The 7,713-nt window shown below is 34.0% G+C and overlaps 1 protein-coding gene across 1 annotated transcript; it reads right to left on the bottom strand.

Annotated features, from left to right (window-relative positions):
• Positions 1–2,039: 2,039 nt before the first annotated feature.
• LOC145598148 (mitochondrial import inner membrane translocase subunit Tim9) lies at positions 2,040–6,791 on the bottom strand. The gene is made up of 2 exons (XM_081654458.1): positions 6,614–6,791; positions 2,040–2,482 (listed from the first exon to the last, which is right to left on the bottom strand). The coding sequence occupies exons 1-2, from the start codon at positions 6,706–6,708 to the stop codon at positions 2,296–2,298; spliced, it is 282 nt and encodes a 93-aa protein (XP_081510584.1). The 5' UTR covers positions 6,709–6,791; the 3' UTR covers positions 2,040–2,295.
• Between the last annotated feature and the right edge of the window lie 922 nt (positions 6,792–7,713).

Genomic DNA, 7,713 nt, shown 5'->3' with positions numbered 1-7,713 from the left:
TTAATATAATTAATCTCATAGACTAATTAATTAATTAATTACGTCTTTCTCAGCTTAATTATATTATAATTATTATTCCATATGCATGCAATTCTTAGGTTATTTCTCACCGTCTCTAATTGTATTCTCTTTTATTTTCATGAGAAAAATAGAGTGGTGGAGATATATAGGTCATTTATAGTAGCATATTATATATTCAATCACTTATCTTGAGTGAGGGTTAATTAGTTACTATTGTCTGTCAAAATGGTAACTAAATATGCTTGTTTCATAGTGGCTGAAGCGGTTGCAAATGACAAAATCAAAACGTAACCCGCAGTTTACTCTTTTTATTATTATGATATTTTATACTCCATATATAAACGTACAAGTGTGTTGTATTGTATTTCACTATTTCAATGTTTACTGGTGATTATTGCTAGTGTATCAAATAAATAAAGTTATGGTTGATTGTTACTTCCTTTTAAATTGAATGGTTTACCAACAAGTCTATTTAGATTCTTTTTCATATGCATCCTAATGTATAAGCATCCAAATGTTACGTACTCCCTTAGAAGTAACGTTGACTAAGATATTATACAAGTACCACTTAGGTACAATCAGGTTAAATCAAATGATTAGTGCTACCTCCGCTTTATATCATTTGCAAGAATTGCAACGATTTAATATAAAGTGCGAGTAAAAAATATTTAATCGTTACAAATAATATGAAACAGAGGGAATATATCAAACAACCCATCAATAATCGCCTCTACAGCTCCACGACATCTAGGGCGTGTTCGGCGTTAGCTTTTGAGTAGCTTTTAGGTAGCTTTTAGTGGTTTGACTTGGTCAAACCACTACTTAACAAAAAATGTGAGTGTTTGCTAAGGTAGTGGTTTGGGTAGCTTTTAGTGGTGGATGTAGCTTTTGTGAAAAGTTAGAAAAATTAGCTTTTGAAATTAGAGGTAGCTTTTGAGGTAGCTGTTGAAAATTTAATCTATAGTTTTAAAAATAAAATATTGATTCTTATATGTAACAGCTAGTCAACCGCTACTTTACCGAATACTCATATCTAAATTTTTTATCTTCACAGCTAACAGCTTGTTGACAGCTAACATCTACCTACACAGCTAACAGCTGCCTCCACAGCTACAGCTACCTTCACAGCTATATTTTGCCGAACACGCCCCTAGTATTTCTCCTATAAGGGATTGTTTATGGTTCTGCTTCATGGAATAATCTGCAGATTCTCTCTCAATAATGTGCACATCCATTGTGACATTCGAGCAATTGTGTTAGTCTAATAAAGTCCTATAGCTTGATGATTAATTACCATGAATCACCAATATAATACTTTTAATCTCTGCTAATTTCATGTTCATCGTTTCAACCTATACACACACTTGTTCAGTTGTTCCTAAGCCCCTTTTTCCTTGATGGCAAATCTTCCAATTAGGGATAAGCAAACCTGGCACTTGGTCAAAATTTTAGGAGCTAGACTCAGAATCGGTTAGGACTAATAATTCAAAAAAATTGAAAACAGAACTGAAACCCACCACAACTATTCCGAAAGTTTCTTTCGTACTTATTTTTATAAAGTATAATGGTTGTAAGTTAAAACATTAATACAAAATTTATTTATATTACTCGTAGTTAAAGTCGTTCTCTTCTCAAAATGATGATACCAGTGGGACAAACAATTTTCAAATTTTAGTGTTATATGGACTACGACCAAGATTACAATTAAGATTTTAACACTGAAGAATAATAGGTGTATTTTTATAGGAATAGAGCACAACAAAGAAATTAGGAATTATGCGCACAATTTTGCTTATGGCTTCTTTTGCTTTATTTCAAAAGCAATTTCTGTTTGTTTTCACTACTAAAGACATTTAATTAAGTTAAAGCAACTAAATACGACCGTCAGCCAGCTCAAAGAGAATAAGAACACATGGTCGTAGTGGGTCATATCGATCGATAACCATCACAATGCAATTAATGCCTAGAGACCTACAGACGATTTAGGAGAAAGATATTTCTAGAAATTTAAGCAAAGATTTTTAAGCGAAGGCTAAATTTTCAGCTGTAATCACAGTTTCTGAATCAAATCGTCCTATAGTCAGTATGAAAATACCCCAAAATTGCATTTGATCTGCATACACAGATGCATCATCATCCTCGATAAATGAGGAACAATCCAGCTTATCACTTTATCAGAGGTCCAACAAAGGCAAAATTTCCCACTAATACTGGTAAATACTAAAAACAATCAATGCTATGGACTTGGCATCAGTTATGCACAAGCGCATATGCTTAATCTTGGGTAGGAGCGCCCTGGTTAAGCTCTGCAAATCTCAGACCCACACGCATAGAGTGCTTCAGGAATTTCTCAGCGCACCTCCGGACACATGTCTCCTCCTGCTTGTCAAGAGTTTTACGTCGGAAGGAGTCAACGCAGTCAGTGAAGCATCTCTCCACCAGAGAATTGTACATCCTTAGACTGAATCAATTTCAATAATTTTTAAATTTATCAGTAATCCATCAAAAGATAAATACAGTGAAGTTTTCTGAGAGCAAATTTTGGAGAAAACATAAAAGGTCAAGGAAATTAAATTCAACTACTGTAAACCTATTCAAAAGTTTAAGTCACACAAGATATAATAACAACTAATATTTAAAAATCTATTAAAAAATAATTAAATCAGTAGAGAAACACTTAACAAAGATATCATTTGATGCTTTCAAAAAAAAAAAGATGTCATTTGATGATAACACCTTGTAAAAATACCATATTGTTGCATAATTGCATGGCCTGGAGAAAACTTGGTATTTACTGTGCGCAATTAAATAAAAATAAAAAAAATGGCACATAAAATGCTAGGAACTAAATGTATTACAGTATATGAGTTCCAATTCCACATTAACTCAGTACAATAATCCTTGTACTAATAAGGTACATGCTGCATAGTGCATAGCACCGTCCAGGGCACCCAGACCATATAGCAAAGCTATGTCACAATGTCATATAGATCATTTTGTCAAGCTTGCATAGAAATAGAGGAATTTACTGAGTTAATTGAGCGAACTATAGAAAGATAAAAGTGTTGGAACATAGTAATAGATAGTGGATAAAGAGAGAAATGTAAGCAAAAGTGGGTAGAGAGAATTTTACATAAAAAGAAATGCAAAGTATTGTGGTACATCCAAATAAGAAACCATTTAAATATTTATGGGATAAAAAGGCCCAAAAGTGTCTTGGGATGCTGTAAAAAGATAACATTGCTCTTATAAGGGGAAAAGGGACTACTTTTTCCATTATTGACGCCCTGATAGATTTACAATGTTAATGAAACATTGCATTTAAAATTAATACTTCAATGCATTTCTAGGACACACAAAAATGATTTTATACCACTCATAATACAGCTCACAGTTTTTTGCAATTACCATATCCAAACTTGACCAGATTGAAAATCAACCAAACACCTACAGAACTGAACAACTCAGAACATCTCAGGGAAAGTCAGATACTTAAGTTAAAGGGGACTCTTGACATCTGCAATTAAATAAACAATTATATAGGATAGGAGCATTTTACTATCATAAAGTCCCTGCCTAAGTATATATGTATGTTCTAGTTGTTTAACTTGTGACCAATTTGGTTTCAAGGCATTATGTAAAAAACAATCTTAGATGCAGTAAGAGTGTAAAACTTTGTATCTACTTTCAATTTTAACATTGCATTAGCAAAGATTTAAATTAATAGAAAGCATACATGGGATGGAAATGGTATTAAAATCAGAAACCTGGAGTATTTAAATTATTACTTATTAGATTATGAATCTTATCACTAAAACAAATGAATTCAGAACTAATTATTTGATTCCATGTTTATGGTTGCCTTGCATTTCAATATAAGTCTTCTTATGCTTTGATTCCTTGCTCAAAAAAAAAAAAAAAAAAAAAAAAAAGACGAGATATTCAATTGGACACCAAATTTTTGAGCAATTGAGAGGATGGAGGTATCAGGAGGAAACATGGATCCCAAGATGTGGCAGTAGAGTTGTTTACGCACACAGATACTTTCAATTGGGCAGGAAAATCTTAACGAAGAGTAGTGGGTCTGAATAGTAGAAGAAGGTGGTGCGCAGAGGTATCCAGAATTGATGGGGGATAGATCCAACTTCCCTGAATTTAGCCATGAAGAAGCTAGTTCTAGAAAATGAAGGTAAGGACACTTTCATCAAAGAGAAAGAAGGGATTCAAATTATACAAGACAAGCTAAAATATAAAGGCCAGCTCATTTATGTATAGTCAGGTAAGGTAAAAAATTGAGTTGACTATTATGAAGTCAAAAGTCCTTTTAGGGGGGAAATATCCTTAATTGGGCTTCCTAAGATTAAGCCAAACAACGCTGACACTCAACTCATATCTACCCAACCCATGTCAGATTAATGCACCACTGTGTTGTGACACAACCCTCTTTGTCACTCCACCCTAGTAACCAACAGCCCAATTACAATTGATGATTTTGGGCCTGAGTCTAACAATCCTATTTCTAAGCCCTCAGCCTCACCGAATTAATCAACTCTTATTTCTCAACTGATAAAACCCTTCATCTCATAACTCCACCTATCAATAACATCCAATTCTTTTCACAACAACATGAAGACAGTCTCCAAACTTATTCACTTCACATTTTAACGAAACAAAAACCATGTCTGACTTCACTCACTAAGACCACTTTTCCCAACCCATTTTTTAGGAACCCAAAATTTCTACTACTCGGTCTTTAGTTCATTACACCGTATCTCAAAATCTGTCCAGCCACTCAGAATCAAATTCTACCAACTTTTCTAATTCAAAAGGCCCCAACACCAAAACAAACCCCCACTTCATGTCATCCCACAAAAATCTCCAAGATTATTTCACCATAGCTATGCCACCAATGGAGGTACATAGACTCATCACTAAGTGCCAATGGAAGCCTGGCATCAGTTTTCAGAATGAAACTGACCATTGTTGTTGAGGCCAGGGATTTAGCACCACACCAATTACCATCCACCTTGAACAAAAGGTGGAAGTTAAGGCAGCTGGTAATTTAATGAACTAGCCTAAGGGGGAGGGGTAGTGTAGGCAGTGCATAATTAGTTGTTAGAATCAGCTAAGAGAAGAGGCCAGTCATTTAATTAGACTAAGAAGTGTTATATAGTTGAGAAAATGCTGAATATCAGTAATATAGAACTCACAGAAGATAATTTTGAGGGTTTTCATTAGTTTATTTACACTTTTGGGTCAAAATAAATCTCGAAAGCTTGTATTATCTTTTATTCCAGGTTTTAATGCAACTTTCCACCTTATTCTGCCTTTACAATTATGCGCAATTTTTTCTCATACGGGGAAGGGGGGAGGGGGAAGGCCGCCGGAAGGGAAGCATGAGATCTTATTCCTTTAAGCAGGAAGTAATTCCAAGAGCTGGATAAAGGTTCAAGAGGTTGTTGAAAAGAAGGGATTTGATACGAAAATAACCTCAAATTGAACAATTACATAAAATTTTCATTCCATTCCATTCCTTTGATCCAAAATGTAAACCAGAAAGCAATGCTACAACAACATCTTCCAATTTGCAATTTACTAAAATAACCAATCTGAAAATAAAACCTTATCACTTACGCTTTGTTTGGATAGCAAATAAGGAGGGAAAGGAAAGAGAGGGAAAGAAGAAGAAGGGAAGGGAAGGGAAGAGAAGGGAAAAGAAAGGGAGGGGGAGATGAGTTCCGTTTTCCCTCCAAATCTTTCCAATTTTGGAAGGATTGTGCATATTAAAGAGAGATGGAAATTGGATCCCGCCCTTTCTTTTCCTTTCCTTCCCCTAATCCTTTACCCAAACAAGAGAGTTTACCCCCCTTCCTTTCTCTTCTCTTCTTTTCCGTCCAATTCCTTCTATCCAAACAAAGTGTTAATCCCAATTATTTCCAGAAAATTGATATTTGTGCAAAGAATTTTTATTATTTCTAACATACTACGGACAATATAAGCAGATCATTCCTTTCCTCTTCCTCCCCCTCTTAATTAATCTATAATTGAGCATTATCACATTAGAATCCTAAGGGAAAGAGCAGCTCAAAGTGGCGTGAGCATAATGCAGTCGTATATTCAAGGCTCACTACAATAACCATTGAGCTAACAACCTAAATTCAAGGCTCAAATACTTACAACCACAAGTATGCTTTCCAAGCAAGACAACCCCAAAGCATTAGAATCCTCTAAGACTTCCTAATCAAGTTGCATAATTAAACAAACTAATCATCCTGTTCCTCGACTAAATCATCTGTCAATTCGATAACAAATTTACCAATTCAAAGTCCCAATTAAGAACCCAAAAAACCTAAGAAGCCTAATTATGCATCACAAAGCCGAAAATAAAGTGAAATACATTAGATTAAAAGATTCTTAACTATTCACATCCCCAAAATCTTCACAAATTAGAGGCAATCAAAAACCTCAAACTTGTACTATGAATAAATTCAAATAAAAGGCAAAATCAAATCGATTTTTCTGAAAACAAGAAAATGTATGAAATCTAAAAAAATTGACAAATAAAGATGAGTAATGATGAGAAAGAGAGGACCTGTCGCGAATCTGGAGCTGGTCGATCATGGCGGCCATTTTCATCTTATCTTCTTCAGGAAGATTGTCGAGGTCTCCGAGCATGTTCTTGTCCATTTTTGCAGAGTTGCCGGCTACAATTAATTCTCTCTCTCTCTAAAACCTTTGTTGAATGTTGTGTCTCTCTTTTTCGTGTTTCTATCACCACAGCTTAAACCCTAAAATGCAATGGAGTATTGGACCCTTTGATTCTTCTTCACGAAATTTTAAACGGTTGCATTAACATCTAACACTTCACATTTGACAATAACACCCTCTCTCTCAAAAAAAATAAAATTAAATAAAATAAAAAAAATAAAAAAATTTAAAAAATAAAATTAAATAAAATAAAATAAAATACAATAAAATAAAATACAATAAAATAAAATAAAATAAAAGAAATAAAATACAATAAAATAAAATACAATAAAATAAAAGACATAGGGTTTGTTAGGGATTTAGCCCATTTAGGGTCTGTTTTGTACTTCTGTTCACCTTATTTTCACTTACTTCAGGTGTAATAAATTCAGATCAAGTTTAATCAGTTCTGATAAGGGTTACTCAAGCACAAATTACAGCTAAAATAAGTTTTAATAAGTTGTAATAAGTTCAAATAAGTTTAGATAAATTCAAATAAGTAAGATAAGTGAAAACGGGTGAATAGAACGCACCTTTTGGGATCGTTTTTTGTTTTGGGAAATTGTTATTTCAAATGTCCCGTGTACCCCTAAGGTTTGTATAAGTAAAAGAAAAAGAAAACTTGTCAAAAATAACACCACCTTTAAGCGGTGTTCCCTAAATAACACCACCTTTTAATTATTCCACAATACACCACCTTTGATACATATCTGCCAAAAGTAGGACAAAAAACATGTAACCTGTTTTACAGGTTACAATTGACTAGGGGTGTCCATAATTCGGACAAAAACCGAAATCCAATCCAATCCAAACCGAATTATCAATTCGGATCGGATCCGAACTTTAAATCGGATTGGATCGGATTGAGATTTTTTGGAAATTCGAATATTCGGATTAGATCGGAATTACCCTAATTGGATCCAATCCAAACCGAAAACCGAATTG

This window comes from Chenopodium album, chromosome 20 (assembly GCF_948465745.1).
Source record: "Chenopodium album chromosome 20, dcCheAlbu1.1, whole genome shotgun sequence".
Taxonomy (NCBI): Eukaryota; Viridiplantae; Streptophyta; class Magnoliopsida; order Caryophyllales; family Amaranthaceae; genus Chenopodium; species Chenopodium album.
The sequence above is the reverse complement of the archived record's forward strand: the minus strand, read 5'-3'. Positions and strand labels throughout refer to the sequence as shown.

What these genes read in the sequence shown, in the direction of transcription:
- LOC145598148 (XM_081654458.1), bottom strand. Translation starts at nt 6,708, where the DNA reads ATGGACAAGAACATGCTCGGAGACCTCGACAATCTTCCTGAAGAAGAT. An exon ending in CAGCTCCAGATTCGCGACAG is followed by an intron (nt 2,483 to 6,613) that starts GTCCTCTCTTTC and finishes AAATTGATTCAG; the next exon opens with TCTAAGGATGTACAATTCTC.